At 36.4% G+C, this 19294-nt stretch overlaps 1 protein-coding gene across 4 annotated transcripts; it reads left to right on the top strand.

Annotated features, from left to right (window-relative positions):
* The first annotated feature begins 301 nt into the window (after positions 1 to 301).
* On the top strand, positions 302 to 18701 carry LOC122009311 (putative acyl-activating enzyme 19). Of its 4 annotated transcripts, none has more exons than XR_006119525.1 (17): positions 302 to 679; positions 916 to 1353; positions 1602 to 1798; positions 3076 to 3276; positions 5319 to 6032; positions 7422 to 8170; positions 9571 to 9646; positions 9757 to 9843; positions 9934 to 9977; positions 10389 to 10497; positions 10857 to 10916; positions 12039 to 12123; positions 12267 to 12331; positions 12718 to 12777; positions 17122 to 17245; positions 17430 to 17474; positions 18219 to 18307. XR_006119525.1 is itself a non-coding variant. In XM_042565419.1 (17 exons), the coding sequence occupies exons 1-17, from the start codon at positions 373 to 375 to the stop codon at positions 18625 to 18627; spliced, it is 3570 nt and encodes a 1189-aa protein (XP_042421353.1). In that variant the 5' UTR covers positions 302 to 372; the 3' UTR covers positions 18628 to 18701. The 4 variants fall into 4 exon arrangements, 2 of the variants coding, with proteins under 2 accessions (XP_042421353.1, XP_042421354.1); XM_042565419.1 differs by lacking the exon at positions 17122 to 17245 and adding an exon at positions 18402 to 18701 and having other exon boundaries at positions 18219 to 18325; XM_042565420.1 differs by lacking the exon at positions 17122 to 17245 and adding an exon at positions 18402 to 18701 and having other exon boundaries at positions 401 to 519; positions 18219 to 18325.
* Positions 18702 to 19294: the final 593 nt, after the last annotated feature.

Here is a 19294-nt window from a genome sequence, read left to right as displayed (position 1 = left end):
GTCCATTTAAGTTTGATTTAACTTTTTTTGAGTTTGAGCTTAGTTCTGAGAATTTGGTTCATTTTAAATTTTTATAATTGTAAATATGTTTGATTTGTTAATGAATTTATATTATAAATTTATATTTTAAAATTTTTATTTATTTATAAATTGAAGACAATTTTATGGATCGACATTATTCATATAAATTTTATAAATATTGTTCGTAAATATTTAAAATGACCCCTTTAGCCCTATTTGTTATTCTTTTTGCCGTACCAATCTAATATAAACCTTCCGCTAAGGATATCAAACCGGTCATCGGTCGGATTATCCGGTCCGAATAATCCCCGCCGACCAGGAGGGCATCCCCGCCGACGGTGACCAGGAGCTATGCCCTCCGGCGACCAGGAGGGCATCCCCGCCGACGGTGCAGCCCGCTGCTGCATTTCCCACGGCTTCTTCGAATCCGCCTCCAAGAACCCCTCCCGAATCGCCTTCGTCCATGCTTCTGGCGGTCATCAACGGCAAGAAGAGGCGGTGAGAGCTTTAACTTCTAAGGAGACTTCGTACCCTCCGATCTATCCCGGCGACGTGTGCTTCACCAGCGGAGACGTCCTATACGCTGTAGAATCATACAGCCGTCGCATACGCCGGGTTCTCGATGGCGGTGACGATGCTGATCTCGTCAGGCCGCAAGGTTTGGGGGGTTTTAGTCTCTCGTTCGCTTTTCTTCTATTATACTATGGAAATCTTCCTGCACTATCGATACTCAATACTGACTGTTGGTAATATTCTAGTTTCGATTAGCTTATTACTTCCCTGCCTTTTTTAGAAGGGCAGGAGCAATCGAGTTGAGTTTGAACATTCTACTGTTGTCATGCACAATGATGAGGCATCTAAAATTGCTCGCTTGATAATCTTCCAAACTTGCAGGTTGTGATAGAGCAAATCAGATTGATAAGTCAGTGACATTGGATAATGGTATGCCACATGTGGTTGGCGTCTGTATTCCTCCTTCAGTGGAATATATAGTCGCAGTCCTTGCAATTCTCAGGTGTGGGGAGGCTTTCTTGCCTCTAGATCCATCATGGCCTGAATCAAGGTTGCTTTCAGTTATTTCTTCCTCAAATACTAGCCTCATTCTCCAATGTGTGTCATCTCATGAAACTTTGCAATACAAGGCAGCTGAGTGGATAGTGAAAAGGAGTAGTCGTTTGGTTCTGTATATAAATCTTTTTTTGGACCATAAAAAGGAGATTGTCAGATCCGAACTTATATGGCCTTGTGAAAGAAGTCCAAGAAGGTTCTGTTATGTGATGTATACATCTGGTTCAACCGGAAAACCAAAAGGTGTTTGTGGTACAGAAGAAGGTAAATTACCATGCCCTTCACTCATTACATTACAGTTTTTTTCCTTTGGTATCTGCTATGGTGTATGGCTAGGATATCTAGTATTAGATTTTAGAATTGTGCTTTAGTGTACAGTGTGGTCATATTGGAACATTCAACTTGTAACTCATTTATCAAATCTGTAGTCCTGTCCTTTATTGTGGTTTCTTTATTACTAGTCTTTGGGACATACTTGGATTTTTCTAACTGAATGATCCAACTGTTTTTAGGTCTTCTAAATCGCTTTCAGTGGATGCAAGGATTGATTCCATTGTGCAACATGGATATATTGTTGTTCAAGACCTCCATTAGCTTCATCGACCATTTGCAGGAGTTCTTTGGAGCCACCTTAACTTCCACACCACTCATCATACTTCCAGTTAATGATATAAAAGCTAATCCATTATGTTTGGTTGATTTCGTTAAGGTATATAACTATCACGAATAATTTTATATATCATTATGTGTATTATAGAAGGGGAGCCTTGGCGCACAATAAAGTTGTTGCTTTGTGACCAAAAGGTCACGGGTTCGAATCCTGGAAATAGCCTCTTGCAAAAAAGCAGGGTAAGGCTGCGACAATAGATCCTTCTCCGGGACCCCGCATAGCGGGAGCTTCGTGCACCGAGCTGTCCTTTTTCTTTATTATGTGTATTATATATATTGTTAATCTATTGAATAATCAAGAGAATTCAAATATTTGAAATTGCTACCAAATAATGGACTAGTAAAGTGGATAGAAGTGTCTGTGATTCACAAGCATAAAGACAACATACTATATTAGGCTCACTAGTGTTTCTTTTTTTTAGAGGAAAATAAGGTTGATTTATTCTGGAATATATTTAGTTGGTAAAACATCTGTGTTCAATTAATCTCGTTTAGATTTCTAGTCGTCATGATCAAACTAAAATGGTCCGTATTTGTATACACTGCTGAATGTTGACAAATGTGCAATTATAACATTCAGTGAAGGAGCAAAAGGATCACGAATGTGCAGTTTGTGGTGCTCCTCCTCCTGCTCCTACTCCATGATCTTATCTAATTCTTCTTGAACGTTTCTTTATTTTCATTTGATAAGATAAACAATTCATTTGGATAGGTCCATTTCTACTTCTTTGGTCCAACTAATATTTTGATGTTTTAAATCATTAAATTTCTCACACTTTATGGAGGTAACAATTTCTTTCCTTCCCTTTCCTTTTCTTTCTTCTTCCTCCTCTATTTTCCTTTTTCTCCTTCCCTTTCTTTTCTTCTCCTTTCTATTCACTGCTGATTGCTTCCTCCCAAGCTGGAGCTTTTCTCTAAGTTTCAGAGTCCTATCTTCTTCTCCTCTAAATGGGTAACAGGTCAGATACTTAACACTTAAAAGGTCTGGTACAAATACTCCATTTGAACCGGCCCTCACACATGTCACACTATCTGGCTACTTTTATAAATATTCCCAGTGTTCTGATGCCCCTTTGAAAATTTGGCTTTTGTTAAGACATATTATCAGTTCAATATGAGGCAATATGTACTAGTAATTTCTAACCTTCTATTTGTTTTCCAACTTTTCCTGTCTGCTATTTTAGATAATTGATACATAAATAGAAATATGGTTTCCTGTATTGTTTATTTTTTTATTTTTTTTTTACGTCTCATCATCATTACATTATTATGCTAAAAGTTTTCCCATATCTGATGCTTAATGTTCTGTTTTCTCAGGCATACAAAATTTCACGAATGACTTGTGTTCCTTCCTTGATGAGATTAGTTCTTCCTAAGTTGGAGGACTCTTACTTCAGAAGTTCTAACCCCCTGAAAGTCTTGATCCTTAGTGGCGAGATTCTATCTGTTCCTTTGTGTAGCAGTTTGCAGGAATATCTGCCTTGGACAACAATCCTCAATCTCTATGGAAGTACAGAGGTCAGCAATTAAGCATTCAGGTTTGTTCACCAATTTGCAAAGAAGAGTGAAATACTTCATTATGTCTTCTTTAAACATTTATAATCAGATCCATCATCCGTCTCCTGCTAATGTGGGCTACTGATGGGTCTGCATAAGCACTTTCCAAAATCTTGCTTGCTTTTCACAATATATGATGTGTATATGATACTTCTCATTTTTATCTATTTCGTATTTAGATTTTAGTACCAGATTACATACTCTTTATGAATATACTGAAAATCAGATATTGTAAGACGAGTCCTTCTTGATGATGCAAATGCAGCTGATTTACAATGCAATTATGTAGCTGGTAGCCCATTACCCATGTGCTAGGGTCCTTTCTGTTCGAAGAGCTCTCTCTCTCTATCTCCTCCCTTGTCTAATATTGTAACTCCTTGTCTTTTTTTTTTTTTTTTGATCAGTCATCTAGACAATCTAATTGAAAATCACAATGTGTGGGCTCTACTGAGGTTCATTGTGGGAGTTTAATCTATTTGTAATTATCTATTTCTCTCATATTATATGAAAGTGTCTGCTATCAAAAAGCTGGTAGGTTAGCTTGTTTCCTCCACTTAGACTTGCTTAGTTTCTGCTTACAAGATAATATGCTGCATGCATTTTGCAGATTTACCATTGATTGAGCTTTGTGCATATGAATGGAAAGCATTTGGATCTCTGATGCCTTTTTTCCTCTAGAATTATTTGTAGCTGTCTTTTAGATGTCTGCGAGTTGCATTAACTGCCTATTAAGGTTCAAAGTTATGTCTGTGGTCATTTCTTTAAAAGATTTGGATCATTGGGCCTCAACAGCCATACGAGAGAGCAATTCAGTTGGATGAACTGGTATGGTACTTTATTGGGCCATACTAGAGAACAACTTGGTCAGATGAACTGATGAAGTACTTCATACTTCACTTGGGTAGAGACTGCATTCTGTGAGACTAGCCTTTGCTCTTCATCCCTACAAAAGCCAATGCTACGTGTTGCAGCATAGACCCTCAGACGCCCAAGTTAGTTAGAGTCCCAATGGTTAGGGAACAAATTAAACATAGTAAAGAGAAAATTGTTGAGAAGAATGGATGTTACCTTTGGCAATCAATTTACCCTGCCTTTTATAGGTCTTGAAAGGTGGGGTTGGAGTGTCCTTTTACAAGAGTCAGCATGGTCAGGCCATGTCTGGATGTATGGTGGTGAATGTCTCTGTCCTTGCCTAGCCAAGCATTGAATACAACATGATTGATTGAGAGGCAACCATTAACAATTAATTTGTTTCATGTGCATGCCCAATGTCGACGATATTTTTGGCTTTAGAGAAACTTCCTTGAGTCAGAGTGCCAATCAATTGGTGCTTTTTGCACTCGATCTATTTAGGACTTGGTTTACAATTGTTTAAGTGGCTCTCCTTATCAGTTAGTGACCACAGAAACACTAACAAGTATGTAAATTTATCTACTGCTTATTGTAATTAGACATGCCAAGTATGGTTGTAAGAGCATTATTATTGCTGCATTGGTTAAAGGTAAACTTGTTGGTTCTAGGTTTTGCATCTAGGTCCACACCAAATGCCTGTTGGTAATAGGCCATTACGCTACTGAACAGTAGAATTGATCCTTGTCCTATTAACTGGTCATACCTAGAATTACCAGATATCCAGTTTAGTATCTTGTGAACCATTTCTGCTATCTTGAATTAGTTGTTCCTCAAGAGAAATGCTTAAACATGTAAAGTTATGGTTTAAAAAAGAAATCTTAGTTTAAATATCAAAAAGACATTTACATGATGTCTTGGAATATTTTCTTCATGTGTTATTTGCAAAGAATGCATGATATGGTTCCTTTTTCAAAGAAAATTTCCTGCCTCATTAAGTTAGCATTCTATTGAGCATTGTACAATCTGTTTTTTTTTTTTATAGCAAACTTTGTTTTCCATGCTGCAAGAGTATCACGTCATATAAAGATGAGTGCTTATTGTTAGAGCTGTATCTTTTTGTTTTCATAATGAAAGTCTACTTAAAATTTCAGGTATCTGGTGACTGCACATATTTTGATTGCAAAAAATTAGCAGATGTTTTGGATGTTGAGCCACTAAGCTCTGTCCCTATTGGATTTCCTATTTCAAATTGTGAGACTGTGCTTGTGGGTCAACCTAACTGTCCTGATGAGGGTGAGATCTATGTTTCCGGGGTTTGCTTGTTTGCAGGATACCATGACAACATGAATAATGATCCAATGGGCAAAAGTAGTGTGTCACAATTCCAAACTGGTGACTTTGCAAGACGACTACGAAGTGGGGATCTTGTTTTTCTAGGAAGACATGATCGCACTGTAAAAATCAATGGACAACGAGTTGCATTGGAGGAAATAGAAAGTGCCATGAAGGACCATCCCGAAATCAATGATGCTGCTGTAACTTATCATGGAAGCGATGGAGTAGCAACTCAACTAGAGGCATACTTTGTGATGAAATCATCAGAGGGCTTTAAGAAAAATCATAGACCTTTAGACAAGCTGCAAATGGTTGAATCTTTAATACCATCTATCCGGAGTTGGTTACAAACGAAACTTCCTTCTGTGATGATCCCTAGCTATTATTTCTGTATGGAATCATTGCCAATCTTGGACTCTGGAAAAATTAATCATCTAGAGCTTTCAAGTTCTGTATCTACGCCTAAGCAGCATATCAGTCCTTTTGGAAGAAATAGTTCTTCTGTTAATCAGTTACAAACTATCAAAGATGTGTGTATTATCAACTTTTAACTTTTTTCAATCATTCTCTGCGTCCATTTCAGATTCTATTTGTTTATTCTCTCACTTTTATGAGTAACAGCCTTGTTTTTCCATGTAAATGCAAGAGTTTTGCAAATTACTTTTACTAGACTATTTCTGATACATTTTGTTGCTGTTATTGTATATTTTTTCTGTTGTATCTTTTCTTATTCTTTGAAAAGTTCATTAAGCTAACAGATACACTTTTATTTTGGCTTTAGTCAATCTAAATGCTCCATGCAATTTTTTTCTTCAATTAGGTAGTTATACTCGTACAACTTGTGCTCAACTTTTTCATCAGTATTAATATAATTGCAAAGTGCCACTTTTGATTATTTGGCAAAGCTCTAGTTAATTGTGAGAAATTGTTATTCAATATCATAAGTGGAATCTTGCATTTCCATTGTCATTTTTCCTTTCAAATTTAGCTTCTCTTGTGAACTGAATATGATATTTGATGGTAGGCTAAATGTTTCGATGTGGTAGTTAAAGTTAGTTCATTGATTCTTATTGACACTACATTGACTATGCTGTCTGCAACCGTTTAAGAATCATTATGATAAGGGGTATCACCTCTATATATTTTTAGTGTGCATGTCAAATGTAAATATTAAAAATTCCTTAGGTGTATAGGTGCATTTTCTTCTTCTTAATAATGTAGAAAGAATGAACATATTTCAAACAATGAGGAGCTTGATGCTAATAATGGTAGAATAAGAACAAGATGCAAGGCCCAACAAATGCAAATAAAGAATGTCACGATTATAAAATTTGATAAAGCAAGTTTATATGAATTTAAGGAAGCTGGAAACATGTTTCTATTTTCATTTATTGACTTTTCATTTGCCAACACCTTTGATAATAGTTTCCTCCTTTCTCTTTGGGAAAATTAACCATCTTCTCCATAAAAAATAACTTTTATTATATGTAATAAAAAAATTGGTGAAAATGTTTCTTTTCCTTTCAATTTTCAAATACTTGAAACAGATATTGAGGAAAATGTTTAATGTAACCAAACAAAAAGAGACATTTTCTTTAGTGTGCTAGTTGATGAACATCATTTATAATTGACTACTTTGATAACTCCAAGAATAAAATATATACTTGATATCTAATGGGTTTGGATTCAATGGGTTGATTTGTCTAGGTGACATTAGCCATCACTAGAGTTAATCTGATGTAAAATTCTAAGTTTCTCTAATTGAGAAATTGCTGCAATGAATTTTGTTCATTGCGTTTCCTGATGCGGCCTGTTGAATTTTCGAAATCCATTTATATATGGAGAACCTTTTTTTTCCCTTGTCACACAAGAATTAATGTTTTCACTTGCTTTTCTCATATTTTGGTTTACTTCACCAGGTATTTTGTGATGCTTTGTTGGTTAAAGAAGTTGCAGATGATGATGATTTCTTCACAATGGGAGGGACTTCAATTTCTGCTGCCCTAGCTTCATACAAGTTACAGATTGATATGAGATTAATATACATGTTCCCTACTCCAGTTAAGCTTCTAAATAGGTTAATAGAGGATAAGGAATTGCATGAGAATTTGATAAGTCCTGATCCTATCCCTAGGAAAAGATTGAAAGCACATGCTAATGTGCTTGACTCTTCTGATTTTATAACTGGAAATGCAGAAAGTGATTTTCTGCTTCCAGAGCCATCTCCCTCACTTGTAGGTACAAGGGTCCATGATCTCTCTGCTGAGCATAATGTACAACTGGTTTATAATTATTTTGAGGGAAGTAATAATGCTTCTGGTATGTGCTCAGAGCTAGTAGTACAAGATCCATCCTTATTTCCAGATTCACATCATGCAGCTTCAGGTGATCATGGCCCATGGAATTCAAATTGTAATATCCATAAGATGTGTTCATTTAGCCGCTGCAATAAAATTATGCACGAAGTTGATTCCTACATGGTTTGTATGGATAAGTCATGGTTGACTATCAGGACCCCCAGGAGTATAAAGGGCTCCTTGCAGGAGCTCTGGAAAATCCCACTTAAGTCATGTGTTGATGCTTCACCGTTGATAGTCATAGCAGATGGAAAATGGTACCTTTTTATTGGATCTCACTCACACATGTTTCTATGCATTGAGCCACTCAGGTAAGGGTCATTTATTCTTCTTGCAGTTTTGGTAAAATGTTTTTAAAATATAAAAGTAGAATATAGCATTTCAAATCGAATATATGGGCTGCAAAGATTATAGACAAACAAAGTTTGTATCTTGAATGGAAGTAAAGATGTAATTGCTGCCTTAGCTGGATTAGGTTGGTACTGAAAGCTCAAAAATATTTCATCTGATCTTAAGTACCCTTAAGTGAAAACATATGTATTGAATGTGTGTGTGAAAAAGTGACCCCTGAGCACTGTGGCTAAACCAAATCTAAGAACTCATTGGATCTCCTGGATCTCATAGCTGCCTGGGGTTTCAGAATATCCACAGTATGAGTATGCTAGTCTAGAAGGCATGCTGCTAGATAAATTTGCTGGCAGCTATTCATTTTGTAGTTTTTTCCCTCCGAGTTATGGTATGTTTAGTGAACTATCATACTGTTCCCATGGTTTACTATTACATTGTTTGACTTCAGGGTCTTCATAAGTGAATTTCCTAAGTACCTATTTATTTGGGCATCATTCTGCTTACTTAATTATTTATGAGTGATCTTAGTGTTTTTTTAGTACTTTGCAATTTGGGGGTACTCTGCTTTTGTTTGAATACTTATGAATTTACTTGCCAAAGATATAGATGGTGTTCTAGATTAATGCATGTAAAGGTATCACTGCTCTGCTATAGAGTTGACAAGCCTATTGCTTGCCTGCTGGTACATGCTAGTAATTTCTGCTCTGTCCTTGCAATAAGTTTCTGACCCTGTATAATAAGTATCTTTTGACACATTCAGTGGCCTCAAGCCAGTGATATCCTGCCATGGTTTGCAGGTTTTGTGCTGGTTGCACAAAACAAATGTGCTGTGGCTCATGCCAGTGATATTCTGAAATGGTTCAGAGGGCTTGTGCTAGCTATATCAAAGCCAACATGAATTCAAATATTGTTGCTAGCCATGTTGACATGTAGTGATAAATGTCTAAATCTCACATATTAGGATAGTTATGTAAATATTTGACCATGCAGTTTGATTACAGGGTAGTACATATTGGTCTCTACTGATTGGTTAACTCCTTGCATTTGCGACACATTGTCTCTTTAATTATATATTGTATATTTTGGTTCTTGCATTTTTTACCCGAGTATCACTGATTGGCAAGTTGATTAAATAATTTTCTGATGGTAAAAATTAAGTGCATTTGACTTTTAAATCGCTTTGAATCTATAGCCCTTACTTAGCTAATGTCAACATTATTTAACCCAGTGTTTTTCCCTTCGAAAAAAAATCTTGTTCTGATTAAAAGGCATAACAACTGGTATCCGGTCTGTGTTTTCATGGTATGTTGGTCATGTAAATTGCATATAATAAACAATTTCCATTCCTTTTCTGATGTCATAGTGGTTCTGTGCGATGGCAAGTTCTGCTAGATAGTCGAATTGAATGTTCAGCTGCAATCACTGGTGATTTTTCTCAGGTATTCTTGTCTGTATCCTACATACTGTGTTCATGTATTTTTGCAGTTGAAGCTACATTTTAATGTCTTGCTTATCAAATGAACTTTTATGGTAATGCAAAATCTTGTAGGTTGTCGTAGGATGTTATAAAGGAAAAATATACTTTCTCGATTTTGCAAATGGCACTATATCTTGGTATTTTCAAACAGATGGAGAGGTAATTTAAGTTGTGACATCTGTAACTACAACCTCTGTAATCCAAATACCATGTTTTGATTGACTAAAATTTGATGCTTTTCTGTTGTAGGTTAAGATGCATCCAGTTGTGGAGAGGAGCAGAAACTTGATATGGTATTTTTAGGTTTTTTGTAAAAATTGAAAATTAAATTGTACATTGAACAGTTGAAAACTTTGAATACTCAGTTACATGTTCTGTACATCTCAGAAAAGAATAGTGTGAAAGCTGAGAATGAAGCGAAAAACTTGATCCTTATTTTCTTTTTTTTTTCTAATTACTTAATTCTAACAATGTCATTTACATGATACTATGAGACACCAAAAACTTGCATACTCTAATTTGCTGATAAATAACAAAACTTCATAGATCTTTGTTTTGTTGTTCATTTTAATATATAATCATAAAAATAGTTGAATCTCTAACAACTATTACCTTCCACTAGTATGTATTAAGTTCATAACAAATAACTTTAGATCTGTTTAGTTTAATTTCACATGATTATGTTGTTCTTGATGAACGTGTAGGTGTGGTTCTCATGATCATTCTCTATACGCATTGGACTACAAGGAGCATTGTTGTGTTTATAAAGTATCTTGTGGTGGGAGCCTTTTTGGGTCGCCTTTCTTCGATGTGGTAAATTAATCCCTCATGTTGATCTCATCTCATCTCATCAAGAAAACCAGAACATGTTCATCCTTTTGACAACTATTCCATTTTCTTGAATATGATTCTCATCACTTTTCCTATATTTTGAGCTTACTTGTTGAAACAGATAAATGTTTTGCCTGTACTTTTGATGTTGAACTTATTTGATTTTCTTTTGACAAGGCACATCGCTCAGAGCCTCAGAACTTTTATTTTTGAAACATACCGTGGTATCTGTTTTTGGCATGAACACCCTTGTTTGGCATATATATCTCTAAGGTTTTTAGCATATTAGGAATACTAGCTTTGATTACATGTAATTTTAACTATATCTCTTCTCTCTCTAGGTACACAACATGCTGTATGTTGCATCAACAAGTGGTCGTGTGACAGCCATATCCTCAGTGGTATTGCATTAATCAATTATTTTCCCTTGTAATTAAAATCTCAAAAGAATTAGAATTGCTAAAGAAATCAGCGTGTTAATATTTTATCTGTGTTTCTTAGCATAAAAGTTCATGTTCATGTATTATTGTGTTTTAACTCCGAAGGTTAACAGAGATACAATAAGGCCTGATTTATCAGCTTCCTTATCAAGAAGCTTCATGTATTTACCTTTGATTTATCACAATTGCTACATTGAATGTCCTTTCTCAGAGAACCTTGCAGATGTATTAGCAATCATCAATTCTGATCACTTCACAGTGGTTTAAGCCTTAAAAACTTATTGCAGGAAAAAGATTGATTAGAAGAATTATTGTTTTGATAGGAAAAAAACTGTCTAGGAACATGGTTATTTGTACAAAGCTTCATACAGCTTATATCAAGAAGTGGAACTGTGACATATCATTTTTCGGGATAATTTATGTGTACTCCCTGTATACCCCCTCCAATTCCATAATTACCAATTCACCACTTCAATCCATTTGGTATCCCATTTGGAAATGTAAATGTTATAAAACATATATTTATTATCATTGGAAAATTAGGGGATAGATGATAATATGGATTTTAATTTTTTGGTTTATGTTTTTGTTAACTTAAGTGATAAATCATCAATATTATGAACTAATAAGGCAATTTTGGAACTAGAGCAGATACATGGAATACCTACAAACTGTGGTGGTAGGCATAATTTACCTTACTATTTTTCTTCTTTTTCGATTGAGGTACTTATAAAATATTAGTTACAAGGGTGGGTATCTTTAAGTTTAATAATCTACATAAACAACACCTTGTAATTTTTATTACCATTATCTCATATGTCACAAGACAATTCGTAGCTCTGAGTCCAACTACCTGTTTCATTTGTCAGAAACATTTCATGCATCCTTTTTGTAGTTTTGGTTTAGTAGCTTAGCAAGCTACCGCAGATGCAGCTTGTTTTGTGTGGTTAACCATGATTATAATTAGATTTTATATTTCATACAATAAATGAACCAGGTCTTACCCCATTAGACATGCAGCTTGTTTTGGGTGATTGGCCATATTTATAATTAGATTTGTGTTTCACACTATAAATGAACCAGGCCTTACCATTCGACATTGTATGGACTTTTGAGGCAGGAGCACCTATCTTTGGATCTCTGACCATGGATTCCAAATGCAGAATTGGTACCTGTCTCTCTTTTAGAATTCTTTTAGTGGTCTGAAGTTTACTATTCTTTGGCTTTTACTCATCTAATCAGATTAGTCATATTCTATTTAACATTCTTTTTTTCCTTTACTCTTTTACTCAACTGAGGTTTCTGTAACAGTGATTTGTTGTCTGGTGGATGGCTATGTGCTTGCACTAAGCTTTTCAGGGGCTGTAGTTTGGAAGGTATTCCTTCATTGTTTTACCTAAAACTTGCAGTATCCATTTCCTTATCCAGTGCTTAATTTCATGTCAGTTTCATTTGAAAAATGGAATAATTTTTCAAGTCTACAGTAGGCACATTATTTAGCCGAGACTACTGACATGAATGTTAATGCTAATAACATTTCTTAATGTCCAAAGGGACAGATTTATTAAATTAATTATTGGCAGCATGTGCAAAGGTTTCACGATTATTTTAAGAGAAACCTGTTTGTCCATCTGGATTCACAGGTGATGAGTGGCTTTAGCCTTTAGATGCTCTCAGTTACTCAAATAGAAAATATTATTGGTTGAAGTCAATGGTTTTCTGCTATACTCAAGTTTTGACTAAGTATTTGAATTATTGCCAGGCACATGTTGGTGGCCCAATATTTGCTGGAGCTTGCATATCATCTGTTCTTGCTGACAAGGTACTTTTTTCCTTTTCATTTACTTTGCATTTTAAAAGAGTTAATTAATGCTAAATGGATTATGCCTTAAATGATTGTTTTTAAGGTACACAATTGGTCGATTTCTCCTATATTGTATGGCACTATTGAATCAATCAATCTAGAATAGATGCCCAACAATGAGTTTTTCTACTGTTCTGCTTGATCAAACATTTATGCTTGCATCATTTGCGAATGTAGGAAACTAACCAGCCTCTTCTGTAGTTTTTACCTGATGGCTGCAAATTTCACATAAGTTATTAAAGTTTGCAACCACCAGCAGCAGCTAGGGAGCCTTGGGAGTTTCTAATAATGTCACTAGTTCCTGCAAGCTCAATATCAGATTTAATAGAACCATCGCAGTTTAGTACTTAACCATCACTATATTTTTAAATTTTTGTTTCATCCCATCTGATATTGGGCTAAGACACCCTTTGGCCGGTGCACCTACATGGAAACGAAGTAGAAATTTGAGAATCACATCTGATGGTGTTCTTTGGCAGTGGTCTCAGTGAGGAAGTCCTGTTAACTATGATAGAGAGAGCTCCTATGTGTTGATTCGACAGGCAGCAAGGATTTGCTAGCAGTCCCAGTAGTTTGTTGTTGTCACGCCCCTAGAGGAGTCCCTGTCCGAAGAAATTTCGGCAGCACCTCCCCTGTACGGGTGACAATATGAAACATTACTACATACAAAATATACATCAGCCACACTCGGCTGGAATATATGCACAAATAAAAACATCATAACACGCAGTTTAATATACTCAGCCTACCCGGCTGGACAAAATGAAATAACACATAACCACCATCTATAACCATCAGCCTAAACGATTGGAACAAAATAGAAACACACACAGCGGAAGACAGAACGATAAATACTCAGCCTACACGGCTGGATGTAAACGCAGCGGAAATCACAAAAGAAAACAAATGTATGACCGACAAAGTCACTAACTAAATTACCTACAACCACCAGACTAGACTCTAAAAACACATCGACTTGTTCAAAACCAAAATACGCAAAACTAATATACATCCAAACAGTGACAAGACCCAAAAGAAACTATCCTCGAGTGTGACGTGGGACCGGCAGCCGAGACTCTCCAAGCATTCATGACTCATCTATCTGTTACCTGGCGAAAGAAAACCAATTTGCGAGGTGGTGAGTATTGGAACTCAGCGGGTAAGGGAAGAGATAGTGCATGAACATACATATAACTAGAAAGTGAGCCAAGAGTATACAGTCTCATAAAAGAAATAGCAGATACTAAAATAGGACCATAATGAATGCTCATACCTGAAACCATATCCTAGGCTAGGTATAGAAGTTCAGAAAGTAGTACTAGTCTGCTATAGTACTGCTCATAGCTACAGAGGTAACATGTAAGACATATACAAATTTCCATATAAGTAAACCAAGGACTAAACCCCTACAACGAAGGTATATCTCATCATAAGCAAGCATAGCAGCATAGGTGAGCAACAACAATAAGTAAGCTATAACAGCATATATAGACAGCAGCAACCAAAACAAATATAATAACAACAGCGTATGCACGGATGGTCACTCCCGCCCACCTCTCCGCACCATGACCCCTGTATGGTCGAGAGGCCGGGTCAGTGACAGACTGTACACCACTCCAGCTACCACTCACACGAGTGGCCGAGGGGACAGTTGCATAGTAGCTAACTAGCTACATCTGCGACGGGGTCCCTGCTGCTCGTACTCCAGCTACCACTCACACAAGTGGCCGAGTGCGGCACGACAGGACAAGCGGCATCAACTCCAGCTACCACTCTCTCGAGTGGCCGAGGATGCGGCATGCATGCAATGACATGATGCAAACAATGCAACAGTCATCATATATATATAAGCAGAAACATGTATACTACATGAAGCCAGCATGCTCAACATAATATATAAATAAATAACAGTCAAAGCATACAAACATGGTATCTAGTATCTGCTACTGATCATGGACAACAACAAGAGACTGTATAGATATGGAACGAATTTCTCAAGGATTGCGTGGAAGTATCAAGCGCAGGAAAATAAGAGTGGAGTCAAGGTAAACAGTCCTTATCCAAAATAATTCATGCACTAAGGTCAAAGTACTAAAAGAAAACAAAGCAAGAAGTACCCGCCTTTATATGCAGATCGCGTCAACCGTCTTCAATCAATGTCCTGCAATCACGTGATGTACAATTTAGCTAATTTCATAACGACACTAGCTAAACCGAAACCCAACCCAATTAGCGAAAAAACCCTAATCTAACTATGAATCTCGATTCATCCAAATCCCTCCAGAATTCAAGGCTATTTGCCGAAACCAAAACAATATCGAGATTTTTTTTTTTTTCGGAATATACAAACTTGCTCAGAAATCCAAAGTTATCGTCAAGATCAATTCACAACCCTTAAGTCTGTCCAAACGAATTTGAAGCCGTCAAAAGGAATGAAAACCTATTAAATTGATTCACCAAAAATCCACAACCACTCTATCCAATTCGGTCATCAATTAAGCATACAAATCGGCAACAAGATTCTAAATTCAGATTTAACTAGCTACCACACCTCAAGAATAAGTTACCAACAATCAGATGTACACAACTCCCACACCAAAATTTCGGACTAAACAACTCAAGAAGCGAAGATCACACCAGTACTACATCATCATAAAGAATCAAATCTCATAGAAAACTCACAACCTAAGATCCCTACCAAACCTTCACGCAACAAATAGCACGCAGAAACCAATCTTCAATTCCTCACGGAAGAATCAGTTATCAAATTCGTTCACAACACATCAACCATCAGAAAACATGAAGAGAGTATCTTGAGACTTCAAGCTCCATCCAACACTGATCATGTTAATAAAACCCGATAGTGCACGTAAATCATCAGTACCAGAAATCAAAACCTTACACCGAATCACACATTTCACCGGGAAGAACCAAAACCATCGCTAGTAGAAACCAAACAGGATCCCTTACGCCAAACTAGGATAGAAATCGAAGTTCCCTACCAACCTGACTAAGGAAAAATCTACATTCATACCTACAGGAGGGATTATACCTGCTGGATCAATTAGGGCACAACTCGAACAGAGGAGACCGACGGCTGCCGTGGTGCCCGCGCGAGGGAAGGAAGGAGAGGCCGCCGGTGAAGATGGTGCCTGCTCGGGAGAGATGGGAAGAAACTCCGGAGGAAGGAAACGACGCCGAGTTGGCTAGGGCGCGGCGTCGCAAGCTCAACGAAGAGGGAAGATGGGTCGGCGATGTTTTGGGCAGGGGATCGCGAGCGGGAGAGGGAGAGGGAAAGGATCGGCGATTAAGGTTAGGGCACGGGCAGGTTTTTAAAGTAAAGGGAAAAGAAAACATTTAAAGAAATTAAACATTTCCTCGTTTAAATCAGGTAATTTAAACAGGCTTTATCCTGACCCAATAATTTATCTCCTTAACCTACGTCATACAAATTCCGAAAAATTCCCAGAAAATTTCTAAAAACTCCTAAAAATCCAATAAGATTATTTTTCAAATAACCTTATTATTTAATCATTATCTGGGCACCGTATTTTACAGTTGTACTCATATTTTAGGTTATTTCTACATTGGCCACCATTCTCATCCTATACATATAGACAGGTCATCTAGATCCCTAACTCTTAAATAAATGATCTTCTGCAGAATTTCTCATTTCATTATACTGATAGAAGTTAGAAATTACCACCCCTTAAATAGTGAGTACAATCTATTTGAAATACGATGTATTTTGAACAGTCTACTTGCAAAATATGTTTTATGTTCTCTTTTGATATCTTGAGATTATCTGAATTCATTCATGAGGGCTCACAAATGTGTCTGTAAATATTGCATCTAGGTGCACACCTCTGGCATTCTGGGTCTGGTTTACTGTCTAAGATAATTGCGTAGGAACAGATGCCTAATACCACTAATCTGTCAAAACACATCCTAACCTATGGGCCAAGATCAAAAGTGTCTAGCCAACTCTAATTGCACGACAAAATCTTTTTTTTTTCAGTTTCACCAATTAATAGCCAGCATCAGTCGATATTATCTGTACACGTTGCTGAAGGATGTATTCCAAGTGACTGGATTGCCAACAAAGAAATATAGTAGCACATAATTAAAAAATGCTTCAAAAGGCAATTTACTTGATAAGGGCACAGCAAACTTGGTAGACATCAAGACAATATATGCCAAGCAGTAACAAGTCTGGATGCTGGTTAAAGATGCATGTATGCTTGAAAAGAAAACCCTTTTCTATTCTTTATAGTGATTTCATTGTTCATAACTTGTTTTCAGCTTCGATACTTGGTTATATGGTTTATGTTTGGCATTTGGATGCAAACTATTATGGGCATGTAATGTAAGGATGTCAAGAAGCAAATTTGCCATGCTGGTTCTTTCTTGGTCTAGCACCATGCTGGTAAGCATTCACAATTCTTGCATGTCACCGGGAAAACCCTAGAACTCTGATGTTTTTGTTACTCTTGTTCCTACTGTTACCACATTTAAACTTTTCCATGAGTTATAGTGTAAAATGATGAGTGAATGGTTTAGTTCCTGCATTGTTTAACAAAAACTGAGTAATGCTTTTTCTCCATTTGCAGATCTTAATATGTTCCCGAAATGGAAAGTTATACTCCTTTGACATGGTAAACATTGATGCTCAACTCATTTGGTTCATTCCCTTTATGATTTCACTTAATCTTATTGAGACAACCTTCCGAGTGTATCAATTAATAGTGTATTTACAAAGGAATTTATTCCTATTCTATATCTTTGTCTCCTACAGATTGCCCTGCTTTTCTTGCTGATCGATGGTTTTTTTTTTTGTTCACATCAAGACCATCACAGGCACATGTTTCTCTTGCTTGGGTTCAAGTTGTCGGATTAATTTATTAGCTAGCTACCAATTCATCTTGAAGCCCATGAAGTTAGTTAATGTTCTACTTCTAGGGAAATTGTCAAAATACACCTTCAAGATTTAATAACTTTTCCAAACTGCCCCTCAAGGTCTTTTAAAGACCTTTCCAATTTTCATTTTGCTATCAAAATGCCGCCTCTGAGAGTAAAATATTTATTTTACCCTTCTGAGATACCCCACCTAAGTCACTCGGAGGCAAGCATTTTGACAAATAAATTAGAAATGTTAGTGGGGGTTGCATTTTTAATGACATATGTGGAGATTAGTCGGTTGATCTGAACTATTATTTAGGATTAAGTGTCATTAGGAATCTATTTCAGGAGTACCCAACTAAACATTAATAGATGTGTTCCATTATTTTTCCTCACTTGGCACAAAGAAGTCGTTTAGATTCTCTTGTTCGAATATAATACGCCAAAAAGAAGTTCAATGACATTGCTCGATCTGACAAATTCCTTGTGCTGCATTGTAGGAAGGAACTATTCACTGGGAATACGACATGAGGGATCCAATCACATCTTCCGCTTATGTCGACGAGCACACTGAATTGGTTTCTGACCCATCATGTCCGAATGATAGGTATGTGATACTCTTGTGGTTCCCTGCGGCCAGATCTTTATTCCTAGAATAACCACAACTTGCTCTTCCATTTCAGGCTGGCTTGCATTTGCAGCAGTTCTGGGAATATCCATTTGATAAGAATCAGTGCAGAAGCGAAGCGAGAGGCTGGACGGAGCGCCGATGCAGCGACCCCAATGGTCGAACAGTTTGCCGTCGCGAAACTCCCAGGTGACATATTCTCATCTCCTGTAATGGTAGGAGGTCGCATCTTTGTTGGATGCAGAGATGATTATGTGCATTGCCTCACGGTTGTTCCCTGACCGTGTCCATCTAACAAGATTTATATTCTTGTTATAGTTTTTTTTTTATTTTCAAGAAAAAATATTTTATTTAAGATTAAGTAAATTTTTATTCAAATAAATAAGTAGGTAATTGAATGCATTTATTTATTAATTAATTTTTGAAAAGTATTTTATCAAATTCATTTTCTATGAAAACTTCTCTTTCCTTTGAAAATGTGTTTGAAAAGTTGAAAACGTTTTGCTGAAATTTCAGTATGTTGAACAACTATTTAGTTTGAATAATTAACTGCTGAATTTATTATGGATTACAAAATATAACCATTCATTGGTCAATTGATGCCTACAGTTAGTTTCATAATTAAGATTTTTTTTGTTTTAAAAAATAAAATATAGAGAAATGATTCAAAATGAAAGAGAAGGAAACCCTCCCAACTCGTTTTAAGAGAAAAGGTAAGAGGTTTCATTGTCATCCTTGTAAGTGTCTCAATAAGGCATTGCCTGTGCCCCACAAATATTGATTGAAGCATACAATTATACTTTAAAACTACCTTATAAATTTGTACTGAGTAAATATATTTGCTTTAGGTTCTGCTTATTCGGATTAGGGAAGGAAAGAAATTTAAAAAAAAAATCCAGCGGGGAGGGAAGAGAGAGAGGGGAAAAAAAACTAGAGAAAAGAATCTCT

Source organism: Zingiber officinale, chromosome 8A (assembly GCF_018446385.1).
Source record: "Zingiber officinale cultivar Zhangliang chromosome 8A, Zo_v1.1, whole genome shotgun sequence".
NCBI classification, from domain to species: Eukaryota; Viridiplantae; Streptophyta; class Magnoliopsida; order Zingiberales; family Zingiberaceae; genus Zingiber; species Zingiber officinale.
This window is presented reverse-complemented; position numbering and strand designations above follow the sequence as displayed.

Excerpts from the sequence above, each read along its gene's own strand:
- LOC122009311 (XM_042565419.1), top strand. The coding sequence starts at position 373 with ATGCCCTCCGGCGACCAGGAGGGCATCCCCGCCGACGGTGCAGCCCGC. Across the intron at positions 1,799-3,075 it reads GTTTGGTTGATTTCGTTAAG|GCATACAAAATTTCACGAAT; the intron begins GTATATAACTAT and ends CTGTTTTCTCAG. Across the intron at positions 18,326-18,401 it reads CCATCATGTCCGAATGATAG|GCTGGCTTGCATTTGCAGCA; the intron begins GTATGTGATACT and ends CTTCCATTTCAG.